The sequence below is a fragment of the Sphaeramia orbicularis genome, unplaced genomic scaffold, assembly GCF_902148855.1.
Source record: "Sphaeramia orbicularis unplaced genomic scaffold, fSphaOr1.1, whole genome shotgun sequence".
NCBI lineage: Eukaryota > Metazoa > Chordata > Actinopteri > Kurtiformes > Apogonidae > Sphaeramia > Sphaeramia orbicularis.
In genome coordinates, this window is record NW_021941646.1 from 1,685 (window position 1) to 28,510 (window position 26,826).

The 26,826-nt window shown below is 39.9% G+C and overlaps 2 protein-coding genes across 2 annotated transcripts in view; both read right to left on the bottom strand.

Moving 5' to 3' along the window:
• On the bottom strand, window positions 1–26,671 carry LOC115416698 (X-linked retinitis pigmentosa GTPase regulator-like; the record flags this gene model as incomplete). Its single annotated transcript, XM_030130544.1, has 10 exons — window positions 26,661–26,671; window positions 17,785–17,950; window positions 14,776–14,901; window positions 13,772–13,864; window positions 6,816–6,878; window positions 6,552–6,710; window positions 5,877–6,026; window positions 5,251–5,409; window positions 2,419–2,574; window positions 1–224 (listed from the first exon to the last, which is right to left on the bottom strand). Coding segments are annotated over exons 2-10 (1,161 nt in total), but the record flags the coding sequence as incomplete, so codon positions are not given.
• Window positions 19,834–26,826, bottom strand: part of LOC115416693 (tubulin alpha chain-like) — a 12,140-nt gene continuing 5,147 nt past the window's right edge. Inside the window, exons 4-5 of the mRNA XM_030130539.1 lie at window positions 24,641–25,321; window positions 19,834–20,158 (exon numbers count right to left, since the gene is read on the bottom strand). Of these exons, the coding sequence (XP_029986399.1) occupies window positions 19,862–20,158; window positions 24,641–25,321 (978 nt within the window). The 3' untranslated portion in view covers window positions 19,834–19,861. The remainder of the gene's footprint in view (window positions 20,159–24,640; window positions 25,322–26,826) is intronic.

Below are 26,826 nucleotides of genomic sequence, written 5' to 3' on the forward strand. Positions count from 1 at the left end.
AGAACATGCTGCTGGCGTCCAGGGACACTTGGACTGTTGTGATTTTTTTTGGCTAAAACAGAATAATGAGGGCGTCTGAATGTGAATGCGAACACCTACTGCCTGAACGTGGTACTGGAGGAAGCGTGGACACAGTGTGGGTTTGAACTGGTTGGTGAAGTTTTCCTCCCCCAGGCCCAGTTTTCCATGTCGACCGTCACCGAACGTGTACAGTAAACCGCTGTCTGAAAAAAAAACACAAAGAATATTTACATGTATTAAAACAATCCAATTCCCTATAAATATATACATAAATAATTTTCAGTGAGACTCAGTTGTCCAATCCACTGATAAAAACTGTATTTGGACAGTTTATCAGTGCTTATACATGTTATACATTCACAAAAATACATTTATTCAACATTTTGGTTGTGAAACCTCCTGTAATTACACAAGATATTTGTCAATGAACAAACAAGTCTGGTTCAACTGACAGAACTAATACTTCTGTTACTGTTAACTGTCAGTAATTTTATCTGGTTTTAACATTTTTTTTTTTTACAGTATTAAACTTTAAATGAACAGTTTAATCTCATAAATAGAAAAGAAATATTTGTGACACTACAATACATTTGCAAATGTATTTTAACTGTATTCTTCTGTCAAAAAAAAAAATATCTTTTAAAAAATGCAAATTTTATGGTTATTCACAGTTACAGTTTGTTTTATTTTACAAAACAAAAGAAGGTTCCAGGTTCAGACCAAAGTGAAGTGGATCGGACCAGTAAAAGTACAACTACTCATCTGAATTTTCTTTACATGATTACGGTTATTAAGTCAACCAACCTATTCTAGTTACAATCTTCTACTACACAAACCTGCGGCCCAGGGGCCCAAACCAGCCCACCAAAGGGTCCAATCCGGCCCTGTAGGATGAATTTGTGAAATACAAAAATGACACTTAAGATATTAACAGTCAAGGATGTTAAAATAATTTTAGGTCAATTCAATCTAAAGTGGGTCAGACCAGCTAAAATACTATCATAATAAACTATAAATAATGAAAACTGCAAATTTTCCTTTTTGTTTTAGTGTAAAAAAAAAAGAAAAAAAAAAGAAAGTAAAATTACACAAAGAGTTTACATTTACAGACTAGCCTTTTAAAAAAAAATTAACAACTTGAAATATCTTAAGAAAAGTAAGTGGAATTGTACTAATATTCTGCCTTGTTGTAAAATGTTTGGTGTATTTGTGTGATGCACATGTATAAACGATAAACTGAGGCGTAACATTGTTCAAATTGCACAGATTTTTCTTCAGAATTTTCCGGTTCATATTTCTTCATGTTATGTTCAAGTACAGTTTGTAGATGTAAACATTTTCATTATGGAATTTGACTTTACTCTGAAATATACAGAAAACTTTGGAGTTGACAGTATTTATAAGTTCTTGTATTATTTAGATTATTTTATTGGTCCGGCCCATCTTATATTGTTTTAGGCTGAATGTGGAAGTGACCCAACATGAGTTTGACAGCCCTGTTCTACTACAACTGGATTATGCTACTCTGTTGGATTTTTTTTTTTCTTTTTTGTCAGATTGTAATTTAGGGTCATGTGATAACCAGTGAGAGTTACAAAAAGAAACATATTCCTTTAAAAAAACTAGAAAAGCACTTGGAGAGCACAGACCTCTGCCAAGGCAGATCATTTCTGATTCCAAATGATCAACTACGACTTCCTCCAACTAGGATAAGGGACAGGACTTCTGTTAGGGGCTGGAATTACAGGCTTTACCTTAAAGTTAAAGTGGCACTTCTTTTTCACTTTTGTTCATGTTCTTCACACTTTACTACGACAGGATTTGGAACTGTAAATTATTCATAATGTAATTTGACTTTTTTCACGTTTAAACTGAGGAAAAAATTTGGAGTTGTCATTATATACGTGTTACTATGTTAAGATAAGATAAGATAAGATAAGATAAAGTAAGATAAGACAAGACAAAATATGATAAGACAAAATAAGATAAGGTAACATAATATAAGATAACATAAGATAACATAAGATAAAGTAAGATAAGACAAGATAAGATAAAATACGATAAAATAAGATAAGACAAAATATGATAAGATAAGATAAGATAAAATAAGATAAGACAAATAAGATAAGATAAGATAAGGTGAACAAGTGTAAATTTTTTCAGAATTTCTGATGGGGTCATGTGGGGACCATTGGTTGAATTGCCATGGAATGACCCTTTTCTGTTTTTTTGTGTAATTGTTGCACTTTGTAAATCCATCCACTGGCCGGACTGGACCATTTGGTGGCCCAGTTTTGGCCCCCTGCCCTTATGTTTGACACCTCTGTATAATACAGATATAGCGTGTGTTCGTCCTAGTTGGAGTGAGCGTGTGCGTTTCGAGCGGTGACAGGTTACCGGTGACGACGGCCGTGTGGTTTTCCCCACAGTCCACCCGACACACTCGACCCTTCTGGAAGTGTTCGACCTGACGAGGAATCCGCGACTCGAAGATGAAGGTCCCGTGTCCCAGCTGACCGTACTGACCCAGGCCGAACGTGTAGACGCCGTCGTCTGGGGAAAAACAAACAACAACAAGGCTTCGGTTTAACTTCTGTTCACTTTAGACGGATTATTTCAGCCTGGAACTGCCACAAGACTTCCCAAAAAGAAGGAATGAAAGAAGGAACTTCTGTTTTTTGAACATGTAGACGGTGAAATCAAAACAAAAATCAACCAACATAATATAAGTACTGGTACATAAATGAGTGATAAGCAAACAAACAACAAAAAATAATAAATAAATAAATAAATAATAGTAATAACTAGTGATAACAATAATAACTAGAAGCACTCGGAGAGCGCAGACCTCCGCCAAGGCTGATCAGTGCCCCCCCCCCCCCCCCCGTGGGCCCCCCCACCCCCGATCACCACCAAAATGTAATCATTTCTTCCTTATCCCATTTCCAACAAACCCTGAAAATTTCATCCAAATCTGTCCATAACTTTTTGAGTTATGTTGCACACTAACGGACAGACAGACAAACAAACAAACAAACCCTGACAAAAACAGAACCTCCTTGGCGGAGGTAACAACAATAACAATAATAATAGCAATAAAAGTAATAAAAATAGTGTATAATTTTTTTGGGTTGTTCTGTTTTTTTTTTTCTAATAGTGTATAATTTTATTCGGTTGTTCAGTTTTTTTTCTTACCGTGTATAATTTTTTTGGGCTGCTCCCCCTCTGGGCCACTGTACTTAAGTGTTCAGCAGGTCTTAAACAGTAGTTCCCTCAGTGCATGGTTGTGGGTTCACGTCTTTACAGGTTCATTCAGACACACTTAGTGTTGCTTGTTCCCGGTCGTACGGCAGCAGAGCACCACTGCTGGTCAGTTCTTACCTGTTAGCGTCAGTGTTAGCGTCGTTGGTCAGTTTTCACCTGTTAGCGTCAGTGTTAGCGTCGGTGGTCAGTTCTTACCTGTTAGCGTCAGTGTTAGCGTCGGTGGTCAGTTCTCACCTGTTAGCGTCAGTGTTAGCGTCGGTGGTCAGTTCTTACCTGTTAGCGTCAGTGTTAGCGTCGTTGGTCAGTTCTCACCTGTTAGCGTCAGTGTTAGCGTCGGTGGTCAGTTCTCACCTGTTAGCGTCAGTGTTAGCGTCGGTGGTCAGTTCTCACCTGTTAGCGTCAGTGTTAGCGTCGGTGGTCAGTTCTCACCTGTTAGCGTCAGTGTTAGCGTCGTTGGTCAGTTCTTACCTGTTAGCGTCAGTGTTAGCGTCGTTGGTCAGTTCTCACCTGTTAGCGCCAGTGTTAGCGTCGTTGGTCAGTTCTCACCTGTTAGCGCCAGTGTTAGCGTCGGTGGTCAGTTCTTACCTGTTAGCGTCAGTGTTAGCGTCGGTGGTCAGTTCTCACCTGTTAGCGTCAGTGTTAGCGTCGGTGGTCAGTTCTCACCTGTTAGCGTCAGTGTTAGCGTCGGTGGTCAGTTCTCACCTGTTAGCGTCAGTGTTAGCGTCGGTGGTCAGTTCTCACCTGTTAGCGTCAGTGTTAGCGTCGGTGGTCAGTTCTCACCTGTTAGCGTCAGTGTTAGCGTTGGTGGTCAGTTCTTACCTGTTAGCGTCAGTGTTAGCGTCGGTGGTCAGTTCTTACCTGTTAGCGTCAGTGTTAGCGTCGGTGGTCAGTTCTTACCTGTTAGCGTCAGTGGTCAGTTCTTACCTGTTAGCGTCAGTGTTAGCGTCGGTGGTCAGTTCTTACCTGTTAGCGTCAGTGTTAGCGTCGTTGGTCAGTTCTCACCTGTTAGCGTCAGTGTTAGCGTCGGTGGTCAGTTCTTACCTGTTAGCGTCAGTGTTAGCGTCGGTGGTCAGTTCTTACCTGTTAGCGTCAGTGTTAGCGTCGGTGGTCAGTTCTTACCTGTTAGCGTCAGTGTTAGCGTCGGTGGTCAGTTCTCACCTGTTAGCGTCAGTGTTAGCGTCGGTGGTCAGTTCTCACCTGTTAGCGTCAGTGTTAGCGTCGGTGGTCAGTTCTCACCTGTTAGCGTCAGTGTTAGCGTCGGTGGTCAGTTCTCACCTGTTAGCGTCAGTGTTAGCGTCGGTGGTCAGTTCTTACCTGTTAGCGTCAGTGTTAGCGTCGGTGGTCAGTTCTTACCTGTCAGCGTCAGTGTTAGCGTCAGTGGTCAGTTCTTACCTGTTAGCGTCAGTGTTAGCGTCGGTGGTCAGTTCTTACCTGTTAGCGTCAGTGGTCAGTTCTTACCTGTTAGCGTCAGTGTTAGCGTCGGTGGTCAGTTCTTACCTGTTAGCGTCAGTGTTAGCGTCGTTGGTCAGTTCTCACCTGTTAGCGTCAGTGTTAGCGTCGTTGGTCAGTTCTCACCTGTTAGCGTCAGTGTTAGCGTCGGTGGTCAGTTCTTACCTGTTAGCGTCAGTGTTAGCGTCGGTGGTCAGTTCTTACCTGTTAGCGTCAGTGTTAGCGTCGGTGGTCAGTTCTTACCTGTTAGCGTCAGTGTTAGCGTCGGTGGTCAGTTCTCACCTGTTAGCGTCAGTGTTAGCGTCGGTGGTCAGTTCTCACCTGTTAGCGTCAGTGTTAGCGTCGGTGGTCAGTTCTCACCTGTTAGCGTCAGTGTTAGCGTCGGTGGTCAGTTCTTACCTGTTAGCGTCAGTGTTAGCGTCGGTGGTCAGTTCTTACCTGTCAGCGTCAGTGTTAGCGTCGGTGGTCAGTTCTTACCTGTTAGCGTCAGTGTTAGCGTCGTTGGTCAGTTCTCACCTGTTAGCACCACCGTGTGTCCTCCTCCACAGGCCACCTGGCTGACCGGTCGGCCGATGGTCTTGACCTTCTGTGGGACTCGGTGTCCGGTCAGCTGGTCGGTGCTCAGACCCAGTTTACCGCTGTCGCGCTCACCAAACGTGTACAGAGCTCCGTCCACTGGAGAACGCAGACACAAACGTTCAAATATTCGTCATTTTGAACATCGTCTTCAGAGCTTCAGTTCATGAATGGATCCTTTTATTATTTGAATACTATAGTTGTTTTGAACTGGACCTTGTATATCCTTCATGTGTTGTATATATTTATTCTGTCTGTAGTATGGAGTTGGCCTTTTCTGTATTTTTAATAGTTCTTTGTAGTTTTGCATATTTTCAGCCTTTTTTTTTAGTATAATTGTGTTTCATTTAGTTACAGTCTATTTGCACTGGAAGAATCTGCTGCTAAACTGAGTTTCATTCTTCCTGTTACAGTCACATTAAAGATCTATTCTATTCTATTCTGTTCTGTTCTGTTCTGTTCTGTTCTATTCTATTCTGTTCTGTTCTGTTCTGTTCTGTTCTGTTCTGTTCTGTTTTGTTCTGTTCTGTTCTACTAAGGCAGAATGGTAGTGTCCACGGCCTCACCTGTCACTAAGGCAGAATGGTAGTATCCACAGGAAACCCAGCTGATTGGCCGTCCCACGCCCACTTCCTGCGGTGAAGAGGCGTGGCTTTCCTTCCCCAGGCCGATCTGCCCCTCGCCGTTGTCCCCCCACATGAACAGTTTACCGCTGTCTGTGAACAGGAAATAAATCCAACACCAAAACCACCGGCACATTCAAATCAAACTACTGCCTTTTTAAAATCGGATTTATCCATGTTTTAACATTTTTACTAACCATGATAATTTTATTGATTAACATTAAGATAACATTAAGATAGCAACAAGTGTTCTTAAAAATACAAAGCTCTTTAATTACACTTAAAAATAAACATAAATTCAATACATTTGAATTATCCACTGAAATGTGTATATCTAATTTTGCAGTAACTATGACTGAATTCCATAACAGTAAAATAAATAATGAAAAAAAAAATCATATTTTAACGCATTAAAAATTTATATTCAATCAAATATTTATGCACTCCTTTATTTTTAGTCCAAAATAAAACAAAAATTACTAAATCCACTCATTTAGAATAACATTTACAACGTTTGCATTTATTGAAAATGGGAAACAATATAGGTTGGTCTCATTTTAAACAGGTACTAAATAACTTGGACAATGGGAAAATCTTTGACCTTTGACCCCAGGTCACCTGTGAGAGCGGCCGAGGTGTTGGAGCCGGCAGAGAGCATTCTGATTGGTCCGTGCGAGTCGAAGAAACGGATCCTGTGAAAGGACGTCCTCTCCTCGCAGTCTCCCAGTCCCAGCTGACCTTCACTGTTTCCACCGGCGGCAAACACGTTCCCCTGAGCTACAACAAAACAAACAAACACACAAATAAACAAACAAACAAACACACATGACCAAGCGCTCCCATCCTCCTGTACTGGGACAGAACCATTAAAGCCAGTCTAACCTGTACAGATGAGTGTGTGGTTCCTCCCACAGGACACCAGCGTCACCTTCTGCGACTTCAGAGCTGAAATCACACAAAGGTTTAAGACATCTGAGTTCAGTTCCATATTCAGCTACATTTGATCTGCAGTGGGCCGGACCAGAAAAAAGAGCACAGAAGGACCCAGAAATAATGACAACTGACCATTTATGTCTGTGTTTGAGCGTAAAACCCCCCCATTAAATTATGAAAATACTTTTATAAACTATCCAAAAAAAAAAACCTGAATAAACTGAAATTTAAATTAAAAAACATAAGAAAATTTTGTGTAATTTTCTCAGTCTTCTTCCTCCACTTCTCATTAGTCCATGTGCATTCTGGATCAGATCTCCAAAGACACTAAACACTGAGGAACAGGAAGAAAAGAGTTCAAACTGGACTGAATTTAATACAGACATTTCAGGTTGGACACATTTGTTCAGGTTAGTCACATTTTATTGGTACAGGAGAGTTTGGAAATGGAAAGAGTTTCACAATTTAATGGGATTTTTTTGCACTAAAACAAAGAAAAAGAATTAAGTTGTTAATTCAAGATTTTTTTTACTTAATTGAAGATTTTTTTTTTGGCTCAATTGAAGATTTTTTCACTTAATTGAAGATTTTTTTTTGGCTTAATTCAAGATTTTTTGCTAAATTTGAGATTTTTTTTTTTTTTTTTTTGGCTTAATCCAAGCTTTTTCCTTAATTCAAGCTAAATTTGTTTTTGCTTAATTCAATTCAAGACTGTGGAATTTTTGCACTTGGTAAAAACATCCCAGGGGCTGAACTAGACCCTTTGGGGGGGCCGCATTTGGCCCCAGGATGCATGTTTGACACCCCTGGATTAGGATTCAGTTTCATGTGGGACTGTTATTAGAAACCCAAACTGACGAATGTCCAGAACCAGACCAACACCAGACTGAGCAGATCCACCTGGATCCACTGAACCAGACCAACACCAGACTGAGCAGATCCACCTGGATCTCAGTGCAATGGTTCATTTGGGTTCAATTCTTCTCTTTGCTTCTAAAATGACTCACAGATGGTTTGGACTGAATTTAGATCAACAATGATTATGATTTGAAATGTTCTAACTCTAAATTGATAAAATATTATTTGTGCTCTTTTGTACTCACCCAAAAACCACTCAAAAATCATCAAAATTCACCCAAAAATTACCCCAAAACCACCTAACATTACTCAAAAACCACCTAAAAATGACCCCCAAACCAGGAGTGAATTAGACTGATACTACAGTAGTGTGTGTAGTGTGTGTAGTTTGTGTAGTGTGTCAGTGTGTTTGTGAGCAGATTAAGCAGATTAATTAAAATCCCTCAGATTGGGATCAGAACAAATCTGGTATTTTCTTCCTGAGCAGAGTTTCCTCACACAGACAGCGCCTTGTACACCACATGAAATCTATTAAAAGGTTTTACACTTCAGCTGATCACAGCAGGTCTGAATGGTTTTATAAAATATGACATCATCTGCATATTCAGTGCAGTAGACCTTCTCAGTCATAGGTTTGTTTATGTAAAATATGACATCATCTGCATATTCAGTGCAGTAGACCTTCTCAGTCATAGGTTTGTTTATGTAAAATATGACATCATCTGCATATTCAGTGCAGTAGACCTTCTCAGTCATAGGTTCGGTTCAGTTGTGTTCTACTACTCGGTGCTCGGTCAAAACTACTCCTTGCTGATTGACAGAGTGACTGATTTATACATTTTTTTATTAGTCATGCACCAAAATAATGGTAGAAGTATTTGTGTCCTTTGTGTTTTTGCAATAATAATATGATTAAATGACCCAATCACCTCCTGCCTTTGAGCTAAAGCACATCATTTACTCCTGCAGTGAATTTATTCATGAATTCCAGATTTTCTCAAAAAAAACCTTATTCCTTAACCCTCCAGTATCCAGGTGAGTATATTACGCACACTTTGCACGTCATGTTACAAAAGGTCATATTATGATTCACAATTTGTTTTAGGTCAGAATTCAACGGTTGTTCTGTAATATTCTGACCCAGCCACTGAAACCATCCCATTGTAAACGGTGTTACATTCCTACACTAACACTCTTCTACCAAGTGAGTACAAAATGCACACTGACACATTTAACATCTGACCTAGAACCAAATACAATAATGTAAATGAACCAATGTCAGAGTTAATCATTAACATACTGTATGCCAGGACGAAAAAATAAAAAAGACAATTTTTATGTAGAACATTGAAAAAAAACGTAGTTCGTGTTTTTTGCATCAAAAATAGGGTTTGTTTTTCAAGTATGACATTCAAAGGGTTAAAAATATGACAGTTATTGAGTATTGTTTATATCTTAAGCTGATGAAATACAAAAAAAAGGAAAAAAGTTTAAAACATTTAGACATTCCTACGACACTGCACAGATGACACACTTCAGGTTTTTAGAAGGATGTCTAAAGGCAGGAGAACGACACAAGGGGACGCTAAGCTCCAGGACCATTGGTCCGATTTTCAAATAGGACCAATGGTCCTGGAGCTTAGCGTCCAAACTCAAAGCTGTGGTAAATGTATCCAGATCCATTTCTTCTGCCCCAGTTCTGTGTTTATTCTGTTACAGAAATAGTCCATGTTCTGCTCATATTCAATCAGATCTGTACAAAATTCAAATTCACACTTGATATCATTGATACTGATTTATTGGATCAATCCACTTCCTATCTGTTAGAATGGGAACATTTTTCAAAGTGGCACCAAATCCAGAATCAGATCCGGATCCAAATAATTTCACTGACTTTTGATGACATCATCATACAGAAGCTGAATACCAAGTCTGAAGTCAATCAGAACTGGAGTTTCAGAGAAGAAGACGATTGAAAGTTTTGTAACGGACAACAGAGGATGACAGACGACGGCAGACGACAGACGACGGCAGACAACAGACGACGGCAGACGACAGACGACAGATGACGACAGACGACAGACGACGACAGACGACGACAGCAGACGACGGCAGACGACAGACGACGGCAGACGACAGACGACGGCAGACGACGACAGACGACGGCAGACGACGGCAGACGACAGAAGACGACGGCAGACGACAGAAGACGGCAGACGACGGCAGACGACAGAAGACGACGGCAGACGACAGACGACGGCAGACGACGACAGACGACGGCAGACGACGGCAGACGACAGAAGACGACGGCAGACGACGGCAGACGACAGACGACGGCAGACGACAGAAGACGACGGCAGACGACAGAAGACGGCAGACGACGACAGACGACGGCAGACGACAGAAGACGACGGCAGACGACAGACGACGGCAGACGACGACAGACGACGGCAGACGACGGCAGACGACGGCAGACGACAGAAGACGACGGCAGACGACGGCAGACGACAGACGACGGCAGACGACAGAAGACGACGGCAGACGACGGCAGACGACGACAGACGACGGCAGACGACAGAAGACGACGGCAGACGACAGAAGACGACGGCAGACGACGACAGACGACGGCAGACGACAGACGACGACGGCAGATGACGGCAGACGACAGAAGACGACGGCAGACGACGGCAGACGACAGAAGACGACGGCAGACGACAGACGACGGCAGACGACGACAGACGACGGTAGACGACGACGGCAGATGACGGCAGACGACAGAAGACGACGGCAGACGACGACAGACGACGGCAGACAATGACAGACGATGACAGACGACAATAGCTTACAGCCTGTTGGCCAGTAAGCTAAAAACAGTGTAAAGGACCATTTCAGACTGACCTTTCTAAAAACAGGACCATTTCAGACTGACCTTTTTAAAAACAGGACCATTTCAGACTGACCTTTCTAAAAACAGGACCATTTCAGACTGACCTTTTTAAAAACAGGACCATTTCAGACTGACCTTTTTAAAAACAGGACCATTTCAGACTGTCCTTTTTAAAAACAGGACCATTTCAGACTGACCTTTTTAAAAACAGGACCATTTCAGACTGTCCTTTTTAAAAACAGGACCATTTCAGACTGACCTTTTTAAAAACAGGACCATTTCAGACTGACCTTTTTAAAAACAGGACCATTTCAGACTGACCTTTTTTAAAAACAGGACCATTTCAGACTGTCCTTTTTAAAACAGGACCATTTCAGACTGACCTTTTTAAAAACAGGACCATTTCAGACTGTCCTTTTTAAAAACAGGACCATTTCAGACTGACCTTTTTTAAAAACAGGACCATTTCAGACTGACCTTTTTAAAAACAGGACCATTTCAGACTGACCTTTTTAAAAACAGGACCATTTCAGACTGTCCTTTTTAAAAACAGGACCATTTCAGACTGACCTTTTTAAAAACAGGACCATTTCAGACTGACCTTTTTAAAAACAGGACCATTTCAGACTGTCCTTTTTAAAAACAGGACCATTTCAGACTGACCTTTTTTAAAAACAGGACCATTTCAGACTGACCTTTTTAAAAACAGGACCATTTCAGACTGACCTTTTTAAAAACAGGACCATTTCAGACTGACCTTTTTAAAAACAGGACCATTTCAGACTGTCCTTTTTAAAAACAGGACCATTTCAGACTGACCTTTTTAAAAACAGGACCATTTCAGACTGACCTTTTTAAAAACAGGACCATTTCAGACTGACCTTTTTAAAAACAGGACCATTTCAGACTGACCTTTTTAAAAACAGGACCATTTCAGACTGACCTTTTTAAAAACAGGACCATTTCAGACTGACCTTTTTAAAACAGGACCATTTCAGACTGTCCTTTTTAAAAACAGGACCATTTCAGACTGACCTTTTTTAAAAACAGGACCATTTCAGACTGACCTTTTTAAAAACAGGACCATTTCAGACTGACCTTTTTAAAAACAGGACCATTTCAGACTGTCCTTTTTAAAAACAGGACCATTTCAGACTGTCCTTTTTAAAAACAGGACCATTTCAGACTGACCTTTTTTAAAAACAGGACCATTTCAGACTGTCCTTTTTAAAAACAGGACCATTTCAGACTGACCTTTTTAAAAACAGGACCATTTCAGACTGACCTTTTTAAAAACAGGACCATTTCAGACTGACCTTTTTAAAAACAGGACCATTTCAGACTGTCCTTTTTAAAAACAGGACCATTTCAGACTGTCCTTTTTAAAAACAGGACCATTTCAGACTGACCTTTTTAAAAACAGGACCATTTCAGACTGACCTTTTTTAAAAACAGGACCATTTCAGACTGACCTTTTTTAAAAACAGGACCATTTCAGACTGACCTTTTTAAAAACAGGACCATTTCAGACTGACCTTTTTAAAAACAGGACCATTTCAGACTGTCCTTTTTTAAAAACAGGACCATTTCAGACTGACCTTTTTAAAAACAGGACCATTTCAGACTGTCCTTTTTAAAAACAGGACCATTTCAGACTGTCCTTTTTAAAAACAGGACCATTTCAGACTGTCCTTTTTAAAAACAGGACCATTTCAGACTGTCCTTTTTAAAAACAGGACCATTTCAGACTGACCTTTTTTAAAAACAGGACCATTTCAGACTGTCCTTTTTAAAAACAGGACCATTTCACACTGACCTTTTTAAAAACAGGACCATTTCAGACTGACCTTTTTTAAAAACAGGACCATTTCAGACTGACCTTTTTAAAAACAGGACCATTTCAGTCTGACCTTTTTAAAAACAGGACCATTTCAGACTGACCTTTTTTAAAAACAGGACCATTTCAGACTGACCTTTTTAAAAACAGGACCATTTCAGACTGTCCTTTTTAAAAACAGGACCATTTCACACTGACCTTTTTAAAAACAGGACCATTTCAGACTGACCTTTTTTAAAAACAGGACCATTTCACACTGACCTTTTTAAAAACAGGACCATTTCAGACTGACCTTTTTTAAAAACAGGACCATTTCAGACTGACCTTTTTAAAAACAGGACCATTTCAGACTGACCTTTTTAAAAACAGGACCATTTCAGACTGTCCTTTTTAAAAACAGGACCATTTCAGACTGTCCTTTTTAAAAACAGGACCATTTCAGACTGACCTTTTTTAAAAACAGGACCATTTCAGACTGTCCTTTTTAAAAACAGGACCATTTCAGACTGACCTTTTTAAAAACAGGACCATTTCAGACTGTCCTTTTTAAAAACAGGACCATTTCAGACTGACCTTTTTTAAAAACAGGACCATTTCAGACTGTCCTTTTTAAAAACAGGACCATTTCAGACTGACCTTTTTAAAAACAGGACCATTTCACACTGACCTTTTTAAAAACAGGACCATTTCAGACTGTCCTTTTTTAAAAACAGGACCATTTCAGACTGACCTTTTTAAAAACAGGACCATTTCAGACTGACCTTTTTAAAAACAGGACCATTTCACACTGACCTTTTTAAAAACAGGACCATTTCAGACTGTCCTTTTTTAAAAACAGGACCATTTCAGACTGACCTTTTTAAAAACAGGACCATTTCAGACTGACCTTTTTAAAAACAGGACCATTTCACACTGACCTTTTTAAAAACAGGACCATTTCAGACTGTCCTTTTTTAAAAACAGGACCATTTCAGACTGTCCTTTTTAAAAACAGGACCATTTCACACTGACCTTTTTAAAAACAGGACCATTTCAGACTGACCTTTTTTAAAAACAGGACCATTTCAGACTGTCCTTTTTAAAAACAGGACCATTTCAGACTGACCTTTTTAAAAACAGGACCATTTCACACTGACCTTTTTAAAAACAGGACCATTTCAGACTGTCCTTTTTAAAAACAGGACCATTTCAGACTGACCTTTTTTAAAAACAGGACCATTTCAGACTGTCCTTTTTAAAAACAGGACCATTTCAGACTGACCTTTTTAAAAACAGGACCATTTCAGACTGTCCTTTTTAAAAACAGGACCATTTCAGACTGACCTTTGACACAGGTGGGCTTGTTTACCGTCACTTTGGATCCCAAACCCAGTTGGCCCCAGTTGTTGCTGCCAAACATGAAGAGTTTCCCATTTTCTGTGGAGACAAAGACAGCAGCTGATGTCTGTGTTCATGCCAGCTGACACATCTGGACAAAACTCAGATTCAGTCCCACACTTCTGTGTGCAGCATGTGTTCCAAGTCCAAAACCAAAACTTTAACAGGTTCGCACTAGGGATGGAAACAGATGAAAATGTCATATCATGGTTATTGTGACCAAAATTATCACAGTTCTCATTATTATCACGGTATTATTGAAATTGTGCTCAAAATGTTCAAAAAGTACTGATACACACACTGAAAGAATTGAACCAAGCTGTATTTAAAATAAAATTAAATTAAATAAAATAACAGTCCCACTGTCCCTTCTGTGTCAGAAACATTCCCATATTAACCCTTAGTGGTCTGAGTCTATTCTGTCTGTTTTTCAGTCCTTTTGATTTGGCCTTTATATACTATAGAAACAAATGTTTACTATACCCATGTTTGGATCTGTTTTTTCAGCACAACTTCATCTATATCATCTGTCTATTATTTTTTCACTTTAACCAACTATAAAAACATAAAAATACATAAAATGTGATTTGAAAAATGTATGTAATTTATTGCATAAATAACACACAGATGTTTAACGAACCTTTTCAAAGATTTTAAAAGTGAATATTGGTTCCAAATATTAGGGATAGAAAATTAAAATTGTAATAAATTAAAACTATGCTCATATATTTGACATTAAAGCAGATCTTTCCATCGGGTTTTTTCCCTAAAAGTGCGGTAATCAAACACAGTTATCATGAGAATTAGAATTTAAATGCTAATACTAACCGTCTGTGATTTTACCACCGTTTATCGTTATACCGGTGATCGTTCCATCCCTAGTTCACACCATGAAAATGCACTTCCATTCAAAGAACATTCCAGTGTAAATGGTGTGAAAAGTCTCTTACCGGTGATTAAGGCTGTGTGCTCGTCCCCACAGGCGATTTTCAGAGGCACGTCGTTTTTCAACCAAAATTTACTGGGGATATTTTCAGCAAATTTGCTTTTTCCAAAAGTAAAAACAGCTCCAGATTCTAGAAAAAAGACCAAAGTACATGAGAAAAGAGGGAATCGAAGGCAAAGTAAAGAAGTCACAGAGGGGAAAAAGGTGCAGTTTGATCTGGTGCAAATAAGAACCATTTGCAAACTGATTTAGTGCTAACTCATGTTGGTTCATTGCAGATGTTTGGTTGTTTTTGTTTTATTTCAGTGAAATTGTTTTCCTTGCTACTTTTAAATGTCTTTTTTTTGCTTACTGTTAAAATGCTTCAAAGTCTTTTCCTTAAATAGAGGGATGACAGTGCTGTAGACATCACACTGTCCTCTAAATGACTGTGCACGTCCAAACCGGTCCATGTGTGATTGGACAGTTTATAAAGTAGAAATCCACATCATTACACTTTAGTGGTCACCTTCATTCCAGCTCTTCATCATGACTTCATACATTTCGTTGACACAAGTCAGTCCAAGTCAAGGCTGTGAAACTATTTTAAATGTTTTAATGATGAGGAGGGCTGGTCAAACCCAGGGTTATTCATCTGAATAAAAGACCCAAAAATCAGTCAAACTGGTGACGAACATAAGAAAAGGAACCATCCACAGTGATCAAAAAAATACATTAGGAAGTGAGTTCAATTTGACCAGAGGACAAAAGAGGGGGTTAAAAATGCAGAAAAGTCCATGTCAAAGTTAATTAGAAATATCCAGTAAAAAAGGAAAAACAACATGGTATTAAAACCTGGTACACATGTTTGATTATTAACCTTTATTTTACCAGGAAAAAGGCACATTGAGATTGTCCTGGCCCAGACAGCAGCAGCAAAAACAACAGAAAATAGACATTTCATCCATACATTCACACTATAAACACAGATAAAACACAGAGTAAAACTCAGTTCTAAAACCAGACATTAAACCAGGGCTGTCCAACTCCTGTTAGTTCAGTTCCACATTCAGCTACATTTGATCTGCAGTGGGCCCAACCAGTCAAATAAGAACAGAATAATATAGAAATAATGTCAACTCCAAACTGTTCTCTATGTTTTAGAGCGAAAAAGTAAATTACATTATGAAAAGTTTACGTCTGCAAACTATCCTTTCAAAAGATGTGAATAACATGAACAAACTGAAAAAAAAAAGCCTAATTTTAACCATATTCTGCCTCATTTCCACATGTACATTATAATTTACAGATCACAGTGGATCTACAAACACACAGAACATTTAGAAACAGGCAGAATATTGTTAGGCAGCCATGTCAGCGTTTCCACTAATGATCCCTGTGCAAAAACTAGGATCACTATTATTTATTGGATAGTTTAGCATCAGACTAAAGAGGAAAGAACAATATAGAATTGTTCTTTCTGTATAAAAATGCTTATTATTAGAAAACTGTTGATTTAAACAGTGACGTGTGACACTCTTAACACTTTCATGCATGAATTATAAGAACCTTAATCAAGATTTTTTCCTCAGTGTTTTTATTCCTCTTCAAGCATGAAAAAAAATAATACAATTGAGTTTTCATGAACCTGTTTTTCAAAAATGTCCTCTCAGCTGAAAACGATGTTAATTTTAGACGCAAGGAAACGTGTTTACTGATTTACTTTGAGAAAATGATGAAATAAAAACATTTTTAATGCTGCTAATCTGATATTTTCTCACATTTTAACATAACTACATGGATATAATATGCAAAAAAAAATTATAAACAAACAAACAAAACAAAACTGTTAATTACAGTCTAATAACAATTAGCATTAGCATGTAACTGCATAAACAGCAAAGTTACAATAATGGTCTGAATGTCAGTGTATTATTATGGGATGGTGCATAAGTGTCTACTGTGTTGGCTAATATGGAACTAAAACAACAAATTCTTTATTCTTCTATTTTGGTTTTAATTATTCTTCTGTACAACACTTTGGTCCACTGCGGCTGTTACAAAGTGCTTTACAAATAAAGTTGGATTGGATAAATACGCATGATCCCTATTAAATAAACCAATAAATTACACTAAATAAATAACTAGAACAGCTGTCCACTGTGGTGACCACTATGCATCAAAGGGTTCATGTATGTGTTGGTGGAACAGAAGCAGGATGGATCAGCACCATACTCCAGATTGAACCTGTACAAATAAAACATGTGATATGGAGGAGAGAATCTGGGAAGAAAAACTGGGGAATCCAAAAGAAGAGAAGATTTGTTTTTCAGCTCAGTTCAGTTCAAATAGAACTTGTCCATTTGTGACATGAAAATATAGCATTAATTGTGCTGAAATGGTTCATTTTTGAGCTGAAAACATAGTTCATATGAGCATCAACATGTTGAACAGAACTGAAATCCTGTCCATTTGAACAACTGTCATTTACCAACACAAAGTTCCTTTGGATTCACTGAGACTGATTTAATATGAACACAGACACAGAAGAGCTGTGAGCACATGTGAACCAACAACAACAACGTTATACTTTGGAAATACTGAAGAAAAGTACCTCAGTACACTTCTGAACTAACTCTACTTTTTTGCTGCTTCACACTCGCTCTGTTTTCTTGTCTAAATAATAACAGGAGTCATCTCCACATCAGCCTGTGTTCAACACCTACAAAAACAGACCGAAACTGGACTCACATTTCATTACGGACCACTTTCCAAAACCAACTTTTACAGAACTTAGAAACGTAAAGTAAGTGTCTAAAAAGTACAATGCAGCAGCTGGAAGTGTTCAACAAATCCAAAACACGCACTTAAGGAACTGTTAACACGTAGAATGTATGTGTTTTCTTCTCCGTTAGCATGTGAGCTAAAGCTAATGCGAGTGCAAATGCAGGTTTCCTGGTGTTTTGGAAAAGAAAACACGCAGTTAGAAAAGCTCCTGCGGTTTCAAATGTTGGATAGAAGTGTGTTCTTTTACCTGGGATCTCCTCTTCCGCCTCCCCTGCCATCTCTGCGGGACTTTAATCCGCTTTGCTCCGCGTCGTGGGCGTGTTGGTGCCGCGGCAGCTTTCAACCCGGAAGTAAACAGGGCGTCTCCTAGGCTACGGCCAGACCACGTGACCGTTATTTACGGACGTGATTCTCTTTTTTAATTTTTTTTTTTTTTTTTAATGGTTGTATCTGTTTAGTTTATTTTAACTAACGTATTCTTAACTTTCTAAGCTATTCGACAGTTAAGGTTTTTTTTAATCCTTTAACTTTATTAATCAAAATCTGGACATACATTCCGAAGAATTACAGAAAATATATATATTTTTTCCAGACTGAGCATCCATATCAACCTTATACTGAAACAGAATTTGTAAAGAACATTATGTAAAAATAAATAAATAAATAACAAAAATAAAAGAAAGAGGTCAATATATTTAAATTTTCATACACAATCAAGGCTTGTTTGGTTTTTACATGTTTCAGTGTTTTTTTTAAATTTGTTATTTCATTCATATAAATTGAAAACAGTGGGTGGTTCTTCATAAATCTACATCTGTGGATAAATCTAGGATATCTATAAATCTGGATTTTATTCATTTTAGTCTGATTCATCCCCCACAAATTCACCAAATTGAAACTTTTTCTTTTTTACTAATCAAATAAAACTGTTTTTATATATACTTCTATTTGCGTGTCAAATCAAACTTCAAAAATCAAAATTCTTCTCTGTGTTTAATCTCACCTATTGTGCTTTAAATGTTTGGACCTCAAATTAATATGGTGGATGTGACAGGCATAATTTGAGTCACTTGTATTTATATTATTATTATTGTATCGTATTATTAAAATCAGTGTTAGTGCAGTTACTGAGGACGCCTGAATACTTCTGGTTTGGTGAATACAAGAGCACAGAAGTTTAAAGTTTCAGCTACATCCATGTTTTTTATTTCGAGCATTTACAGAACACATGCAAATTCTAAATTCCACTATCATTCATTTACACTCGAAAAGGAGTGTGGGAAGAAGAAAAACTTATTTAATCCCACCCCCATTCTCATCATCAAATAACATCATAACGTTTTGAAAACTCACTCCTGTCCTTAGACTTCAGAACAATGAAACAAAAAAGTCATTATCACACCTGAACACTAGATGGAGACCTTTCATCATTAACATTAGTGTATCTGTTCATGTTGGGGTGATTTATGGAGAGGATGATCATTTGAAAAAGTCATCCCTTTGGACTTTGTTGTCTTCATTTATCTCACTGAGGACATGAGTTAATAAATAAAACTAAATAATCCAATGAACAGAAGCATAGATTTTTTTTTTTTTCAGGTGACTTTTTTCTGTCAAAAGACCCTGAACTGATTCCTTCCAAACAATTTACTGAACGGAAAAGTGTTGAGGATGGAAAGCAGATTTAAGCTTTGGTCCTTTAGAGGCGTCACTACGGTGGCCCAGAGGTGCAACAGCCCAAAAAATTATCCACTATAAGAAAAAAAAAAAAAAAAAAAAAAAGAGAACAGCCCAAAAAATTATCCACTATAAGAAAAAAAAAAAAAAAAAAAAAAGAGAACAGCCCAAAAAATTATCCACTATTACTAGGGTAATAGAATACCAATATACAAAATACTCAACATTTTTTACTCACCTTATTTTGAGCTTATTTTCCTTTTGTCAGTCGACACATGAATGCGTTCATACATCTATTTGTTTACTGATATTATTCTCACTTCAGGTCCAAGTCAACCGTGAAACTTCAGAGAAATATTCACATCAAACCATTCTGAACCCTTCATGCTGTGTCTACCACCCCCCCACTAACCCCCCACCCCACCCCACCCCGTTCATCCTCGCTGAATCCCAAACCCCATCTGATCCCTGACTGAAGAAGAAGACACCAAAAATGGACTGGATTTTTTTTTATTCATCTGAACACAAATGAGGCAGGACACTCACTAGAATGTGCACCATCACAGTCAGTCCACAACAGTGCATCCACATTTTTTTAATGTTCATCTTTTTTTCTGTCAGTGTTCTACAGCGGCCCCACAGTGAACCTAGTACTCCTCCCCTTCGTCGTCTTCCTGGTCGATGCTGTCGGTGCCCACCTCCTCATAATCCTTCTCCAGGGCTGCCATGTCCTCTCTGGCCTCAGAGAACTCTCCCTCCTCCATGCCCTCTCCTACGTACCAGTGGACGAAGGCTCTCTTGGCGTACATCAGGTCAAACTTGTGGTCCAGTCGAGCCCAGGCCTCAGCGATGGCCGTGGTGTTGCTCAGCATGCACACGGCTCTCTGCACTTTGGCCAGGTCTCCTCCAGGAACCACAGTGGGAGGCTGGTAGTTAATGCCCACCTGAGATAAAGAAGAGAGAAAAACCAACACAACGTTAGAGAAAAGGATTCAAAACGGACCAAACAAACTGAAGAAGAAGTACAAGAAACAAACAAGAAATTAACACCATGAACAAAAAGAAGAAAAAGTCAGCAGACACATGTATACACACACACATTTTATATATATATATATGTTTATAGATGGATAATGTGCAAAAGTCAAATGGATTGTATGTTCAGTAGGATGGATGGGTTTGTTTGGCTTCAGCTGCACTGACTGCAGTGTGCTGCTGGAGCCTCATGGTGATGACACTGGGGGGGGGGGCTCCACAGTGCCTGACCCACTACGTTCATCTGTGCACAGATATTGCTTCTGCGTGTCAGGGAAGTGCGCTGTTTTGCCAATAAGAAGCCCTGGATCACCAGAGGTGAAAGCAGTCCTCAACTGGAAAAAGAGAGCAGACCTGGAGGAGGTAAGGAGAGTCCAGAAAGAAGTGACCAAAGGCCTAAGGGAGGTGTAAATAATCAACAATAAATAATTAATAAATACCAATGCAGACTAAAAGACCCTAATGGTTCTGCTAATATTTAAAAAAAAAAGAGAAAAAAAATCCTATAAAATGACTAAAATTGCTTCTGTCAGAGTTTAAAAGTGTGATAGCTGAAGGAATAAAAGTGTAAAGTCAAACTGGTTTTAATTCACTGTGGGAAAGAACATGGAGGAAGGAGAAAAGGACCAAAAAACGTGAGTTCAGAGGTCACAGCACAGATCAGTGGTCAGGTCCACACTGGGCTCAGCTGGGTTCTGTCATCGTGCACACGGTTCTGAACGGCTGCAGCTGTCTCCAATCACACAGCACCGACGCAACGGATAAAAGGGCGGAGCAGACGGCGCTGCAGCTCCGATGCAAACCACAGACTGATGACGACAGACGTTTGGAAACTGCAGAGGGAGGGGCTGCTCAGACCGTCTGTGAACTAGTTCATGTGCTGCACTAGAGCTGCCATCATCTGATCATAACGACAGTGACATGAATGTGCTGTTGTGTGTGAGCACAAACAGGCTTTAACTTAGAGCTGCAGCGGTGGGTGGGTTCTGTTAAACAGGTGGGTTATTTGTGCTTTATGTTCAATATAATCATGTATTTTAAATGTAAACTGCCTGGGCACAGGATTCCAGATGTCCAATTATGTCGGTTAATTATAGTTATACTAGTGTGCGTGTGTGTGTGTGTGTGTGTTGGGTTTAAATGTTGTCAACTGAGTGTAATTAATTGGGTTTTCTGTTTCTGCTTATTTTATTTATTCAGATGTGTTAAATATATTATATATTTCTTGTTAATCAATTTAAATTAAGCAATTTTTGTACCTTATTTTATCTACATGTAAATATCTATTTTTCTATATAATGGTGATTTTGTATTTATAGCATTTTGCTCTTTTTGGTCAATTAATTGTTGGTTTCTGTGTTTGTTTAAAGGTTTTCCACCTAAAGGTTAAAGACCATTACTGCATTCAGTGTATGTGCACCAAACCACCTGTGCCTCTGAACTGTAATAAAAGAAAAAAAAAAAAAAAAAAAAAAAAAAAAGAGGAAAAAGTCGTCCTGGGAATCTTGAGTGAAGTCCTTGTTGTCCAAACCTCCTCCAGACGTCTGTGCCGTTATTCAAGTTGGAGCAAACAGCAAAAGTCAAACAAATCAGAACTTGACAAAAAGATTTAGAAGATGTGTAGGTTCTCCTCTGAGGAGCATAGTAACGCCTGAAGGCATCAAGGCAAACTTCAGATGGAACACATGGCATGGCGGGCTGTCCTCACCACCTGAAGCTCCCAGAGGGAACACAAGCCTGACTCCAGTGATCTGGAAGCATATTTTTACAATAGCATGCAGACTGTTCTTGTCTTTCAGAGTTAAAACACTGAACCAACAGACAAAAGAAAAAGTTAAAAGGCTTCCAATTAATGAACAATAAAAGTTTCTTCAAATCTTCTCACTGACATTAAGAGTTCAGTGTCTGGTCCTGACCTCATCTGCCCCAGGCGACTCAGCGTCTGTGCTGAGCAGCTGAGTGATCCTCTGCAGCACGTCTTCAACCTGAGCCTGCACCTGGGGCAGGACCCCTGATCACAGAACACCATGGGGGTTTGTCGGGGGGTCCGGGGGCATCCTCCCCCACAAAACTTTGAAATTTACAACTCTCTGAAACATCATTTCCTACATTTTGAGGGGCAAATTTTGAGGAGTGAAGCCAAGTGTTTGTCTTTGTTACAACAATGATTAAAAGCAGAAACTGTTTGTTTTTTTTTTTAATTTGTGAATGGTTATTATTGATGGGAATTACTGCATACGGGAACTTGACACAAACTGATACTCAGAGACGCAGACATGATCGTTGAAAAATATTCACTTGCACGAAATTAGGGATAGTCGGAGCGGCACTGACACCACACACACACACACACACACACACACACACACACACAAACTAAAGTTTAGATCTGATTTTCCACCGGTGATGGGTCCGTTTAATTAAGATAAACTGACTGAAGTCTCATTGTCAGCCAATGAGCGTAAGGTAAGTGATGTTGGTGGGCGGGGTCAGACAATACCAATGCACACAAAGGGGTGTGGCTTCTATCGTTCTCATTTCCTGTCTGCAGAGCTTTGAGCCAAGACAAAGGAATAGATTTTTCAAATTCAAATCTCATCATCATTACACTGGATGATCACACACACACACACACACACACACACACAAACACTGCTACGCTGGTTGAAAGACAGCGTCACGGGTCAAATCTCAGCGTTGGGGCCCCCCAGGAACAGCGTCAGGGACCCCAACGTTCAATGACACTAGCGAGAACCCTGAAGAGGAACATCCAGCACCTGAATAAGATCAAGAAGGTGGGCTCTGTGGTGGGCCTAAAGCTGGACTCCGTAGAGGTGGGAACAGAACAGAACCCTGTCCAGACTGAAGCTGGACTCCGTAGAGGTGGGAACAGAACAGAACCCTGTCCAGACTGAAGCTGGACTCCGTAGAGGTGGGAACAGAACAGAACCCTGTCCAGACTGAAGCTGGACTCCGTAGAGGTGGGAACAGAACAGAACCCTGTCCAGACTGAAGCTGGACTCCGTAGAGGTGGGAACAGAACAGAACCCTGTCCAGACTGAAGCTGGACTCCGTAGAGGTGGGAACAGAACAGAACCCTGTCCATACTGAAGCTGGACTCCGTAGAGGTGGGAACAGAACAGAACCCTGTCCAGACTGAAGCTGGACTCCGCAGAGGTGGGAACAGAACAGAACCCTGTCCAGACTGAAGCTGGACTCCGCAGAGGTGGGAACAGAACAGAACCCTGTCCAGACTGAAGCTGGACTCCGTAGAGGTGGGAACAGAACAGAACCCTGTCCAGACTGAAGCTGGACTCCGTAGAGGTGGGAACAGAACAGAACCCTGTCCAGACTGAAGCTGGACTCCGCAGAGGTGGGAACAGAACAGAACCCTGTCCAGACTGAAGCTGGACTCCGCAGAGGTGGGAACAGAACAGAACCCTGTCCAGACTGAAGCTGGACTCCGCAGAGGTGGGAACAGAACAGAACCCTGTCCAGACTGAAGCTGGACTCCGTAGAGGTGGGAACAGAACAGAACCCTGTCCAGACTGAAGCTGGACTCCGCAGAGGTGGGAACAGAACAGAACCCTGTCCAGACTGAAGCTGGACTCCGTAGAGGTGGGAACAGAACAGAACCCTGTCCAGACTGAAGCTGGACTCCGTAGAGGTGGGAACAGAACAGAACCCTGTCCAGACTGAAGCTGGACTCCACAGAGGTGGGAACAGAACAGAACCCTGTCCAGACTGAAGCTGGACTCCGTAGAGGTGGGAACAGAACAGAACCCTGTCCAGACTGAAGCTGGACTCCGTAGAGGTGGGAACAGAACAGAACCCTGTCCAGACTGAAGCTGGACTCCACAGAGGTGGGAACAGAACAGAACCCTGTCCAGACTGAGGGCAGTCATGCAGGATGTCATCCACCCATTACTCAGTGTCCTGTGTCAGCAGAGGAACACCTTTAGTGACAGACTGCGCTCATTGAGCTGCTCCAACACAAGATATGCAAAGTCGTTTGTCCCTCGTTACAATAAGACTATATAAGTCTTTAAGTGGGAGGGGAGGTGGGAGGAGACGGGAGGAGGAGCAGCTGGGTGGGGGTGTATAGGAGGGAGGAGCTCAGGAACACTTCTGTCCTCAGATGGGTTTCTATGATTTTATGTTTTTATGCTTTTATATTTTTATGTGATAGGTAGAAAACACATCTTGTCTTTTAAGTCTACTTCTATTGAATCTAAGTTATTCACAGCTACGTATACTCGGCATTTATTTATTTATTGAGTGTTGATGTGGTATGGCTGTTTGTGGAGCGGTGACTGTATTTTTGTATTCTGAATTTCCCCTAGGGGATTCATAAAGTAAATCTATCTATTGTCTGTGGCAGGACAGATTACCTTGAAGCCAGTGGGACACCAGTCCACAAACTGGATGGTGCGTTTGGTTTTGATGGTGGCGATGGCAGAGTTGACGTCCTTGGGCACCACGTCACCACGGTACAGGAGGCAGCAGGCCATGTATTTACCGTGGCGAGGATCACATTTCACCATCTGATTGGCCGGTTCGAAGCAGGCGTTGGTGATGTCGGCCACCGACAGCTGCTCATGATAGGCCTTCTCCGCTGAGATAACTGGAGCGTAGGTGGCCAGAGGGAAGTGGATCCGAGGGTAGGGGACCAGGTTGGTCTGGAACTCCGTCAGGTCCACGTTCAAGGCGCCGTCGAAGCGTAAAGAAGCGGTGATGGAGGAGACGATCTGTCCGATCAACCTGTTGAGGTTGGTGTAGGTGGGACGCTCGATGTCCAGGTTCCTGCGGCAGATGTCGTAGATGGCCTCGTTGTCCACCATGAAGGCGCAGTCGGAGTGCTCCAGGGTGGTGTGGGTGGTCAGGATGGAGTTGTAGGGCTCCACCACAGCTGTAGATACCTGAGGGGCCGGATAAACGGCAAACTCCAGCTTGGACTTTTTCCCGTAGTCCACAGAGAGACGCTCCATCAGCAGAGAGGTGAAGCCAGAGCCAGTTCCTCCTCCAAAGGAGTGGAAGATCAGGAAACCCTGGAGCCCTGTGCACTGGTCAGCCTGGAGGAAAGGAAGGGAGCAAAGGGTTCAGATACAACCAGGTTCTCAACATCCACTGCAGCTAGGGATGGAACCATTACCGGTATAACCGTAAACCGCGGTAAACTTCCCCAAGGTTAGTATTACCGTTTAAATTCTAATTATCATGATAACCGTGTTTGATTACCACACGTTGAACACAAACTTGATCTGGAAAATGGTGGACCAATGGCTCTAAGGTTCCATCTGTAATGCACATCTGTATGTTTGACATTCACTGTTTTAGACTCATGTTGGTTCAGGTTCCACATTTAGACCAGGATGAGCTAAAGTGGATCTGAATCAGTCAAATAACAACAGAATCAACTAGAAATAATGACAAATACAAACGTTTCTCACACCATTACACTAAAAATACACTAAAGTACACTAAAAATATCCAAAAATACACTAAAATATACAAAAATGTGCAAAAATACACTAAAAATATACTAAAGTACACTAAAAATATCCAAAAATACACTAATATATACAAAAGACATGTAAAAAATACACTAAGAACATACTAAAGTTTACAAAAAATATGCAAAAATACACAAAAAATATACTAAAGTACACTAAAAATATGCAAAAATACACTAAAATATACAAAAGATATGTAAAAAATACACTAAGAACATACTAAAGTTTACAAAAAATATGCAAAAATACACTAAAAATATACTAAAGTACACTAAAAACATCCAAAAAATACACTAAAATATACAAAAGACATGTAAAAAATACACTAAGAACATACTAAAGTTTACAAAAAATTAATTAAAAAAATATACTAAAGTACACAAAAATATACAAAAATATGCAAAAATACAATAAAAACATCCTAAAGTATACTAAAAATAAGCAAAACTATACTAAAGTATACAAAAAAATATGCAAAAATACACTAAAAAGTTACAAAAGTATAAAGATCAACCGATTATCATCTCCGACATTTGGAAATTTGACGTATATCGGCATCTGCCTTTTGTTTTTTTAATCTGATGGGCCAATATCAAGAAATCAATTTCAAGCTGGGTTATTTGGGCTCAGATGCAATTTTTACACTTTCACTGCAAATGAATATCGGCTCCAAATATCGGTTATCGGCCTCCTCTAACTACTAATTATCAGTATCGGTCCTGAAAAATCCATATCAGTCAATCTGTAATTCTATTCAATATTCAACAAATATTGCTGCAGGAATAAAATGTTTTTTTCCCTGAAAGAAAAGTGAATTTTGTGCAGAACAATTCCAGTGTCTAAAAAAGTTTGTAAAACAATTAAATACTTAAGTGTTGCACTCGGCACTAAAAAACACTTTTCCTTAAACAAAAATGCATGATGTCACTAAGTATTTGTTAACTGGTCATTATAGCCCTACTATTTGGAAATAGACTCATTTAGTTTTTTTTTTGTTTTTTTTAATTCCAGCTTCTTTAATTTGAATATTTTCTGCTTCATTTCCTGAACACATTTGCACAACA